General features: G+C 33.0%; 1 protein-coding gene across 1 annotated transcript in view; it reads right to left on the bottom strand.

The window, feature by feature from the left end:
* Positions 1–324: 324 nt before the first annotated feature.
* The window catches only part of LOC117109028, a 14,096-nt gene continuing 12,260 nt past the window's right edge, over positions 325–2,160 (bottom strand). Inside the window, exons 4-5 of the mRNA XM_033251256.1 lie at positions 2,079–2,156; positions 325–1,883 (exon numbers count right to left, since the gene is read on the bottom strand). Of these exons, the coding sequence (XP_033107147.1) occupies positions 325–1,883; positions 2,079–2,156 (1,637 nt within the window). The remainder of the gene's footprint in view (positions 1,884–2,078; positions 2,157–2,160) is intronic.

Here is a 2,160-nt window from a genome sequence, read left to right as displayed (position 1 = left end):
AAAAAATTTGTATGCAATTTTAGTCTCTATTGTTTTCTTCTTTGCTTTGCTTTTTTTTCCTTGCGACACTCTTTTTTCATGTTTGACAAGAAAAAACCTCCCTCCCTACCATGAAAATTGATAACCTAAGGATGCTAACCAATTTTTAAACTTTACATGGCCTAATGGTTATGATACTCTAATTGATAGCGAGAGGTTGCAGGTTTAAATACCACCAGAGACTCATTTTTTCATACAACTGATATAAGGGAACTTTTCGTTGATATATACTTGATATGATTATTACAACATGTTCCTATTTGAGAAATTTATTTATCTATTTGTCTATATTGTGTCATCAAGCTGGTTCAATTTTAACTTGACTCTTCGACTACAACACTCTCTCATCATATCATTCACAATTACACCAGATAAACTGCAACCACTCATGTTAAGAGTCCTCAGTGTAGGAGCAATAACCAATAAAGATGCTAATAATGAACCATCAATGTTGCTGAGATTATTATTACTGATATTGAGCTCCATTAAATATAATGTGACTCCTGCACTACAACACTCTCTCATCATATCATTCACAATTACACCTGATAAACTGCAACCACTCATGTTAAGAATTCTCAGCATAGGAGCAATAACCAATAAAGATGCTAATAATGAACCATCAATGTTGCTGAGATTATTACCACTGATATTGAGCTCAATTAATTCTAACTTGACTCCTGCACTACAACACTCTCTCATCATATCATTCACAATTACACCTGATAAACTGCAACCACTCATGTAAAGACCAATCAGTTTAGGAGCAATAACCAATAAAGATGCTAACAAAGAATTATCAATGTTACTGAGATTATTACCACCGATATTAAGCTTCAATAATTTTAACTTGACTCCTGCACTACAACACTCTCTCATCATATCATTCACAATTACACCTGATAAACTGCAACCACTCATGTTAAGAGTACTCAGTTTAGGAGCAATAACCAATAAAGATGCTAATAATGAACCATCAATGTTGCTGAGATTATTATCACTGATATTGAGCTCCATTAATTCTAACTTGACTCCTGCACTACAACATTCTCTCATCATATCATTCACAATTACATCTGATAAACTGCAACCACTCATGTTAAGAATTCTCAGTATAGGAGCAATAACCAATAAAGATGCTAACAATGAACCATCAATGTTGCTGAGATTATTATCACTGATATCAAGCACATTTAATTCTGTCTTGACTCCTTTACTACAACACTCTCTCATCATATCATTCACAATTACACCTGATAAACTGCAATCACTCATGTTAAGAGTACTCAGTGTAGAAGCAATAGCCAATAAAGATGCTAATAATGAACCATCAATGTTGCTGAGATTATTATCACTGATATTGAGCTTCATTAAATTTAACTTGACTTCTGCACTACAACACTCTCTCATCATATCATTCACAATTACACCTGATAAACTGCAACCACTCATTTTAAGAATTCTCAGTATAGGAGCAATAACCAATAAAGATGCTAATAATGAACCATCAATGTTGCTGAGATTATTATCATGGATATTGAGCTCAATTAATTCTAACTTGACTCCTGCACTACAACACTCTCTCATCATATCATTCACAATTACACCTGACAAACTGCAACCACTCATGTTAAGAGTCCTCAGTTGAGAAGCAATAGCCAATAAAGATGCTAACAATGAACAATCAATGTCACTGAAATTATTATCACTGATATCAAGCACCTTTATTTCTGTCTTGACTCCTTTACTACAGCACTCTCTTATCATATCATTCACAACTGCACCTGATAAACTGCAATTTCTTAATGTAAGCTCATTCAGTTCAATAGTAATAAGTAAAGACACTAATAAGAAACAACTAATATTGAGGATATTAACAATGATTTTAAGGATAAATAAATTATTACCATGGGAAACACTATCATAAATATAGAAATGGCATGATGAACTGTCATTGCTTATTGATAAAAAAAAAGGTTCAGAAGTAATTCCCAAAAATGATACAAACAAAGAACCATCAATGTTACTGAGATTATTACCACTGATAATGAGCTCACTTAATTCTAACTTGACTCCTGCACTACAACACTCTCTCATCATATCATTCACAATTACACCTGA

This window comes from Anneissia japonica, unplaced genomic scaffold (assembly GCF_011630105.1).
Source record: "Anneissia japonica isolate Jap-2015-1 unplaced genomic scaffold, ASM1163010v1 scaffold288242_len54250_cov106, whole genome shotgun sequence".
Taxonomy (NCBI): domain Eukaryota; kingdom Metazoa; phylum Echinodermata; class Crinoidea; order Comatulida; family Comatulidae; genus Anneissia; species Anneissia japonica.
Note: the sequence above shows the minus strand (reverse complement) of the source record. Positions and strands in the feature narration are given on the sequence as shown.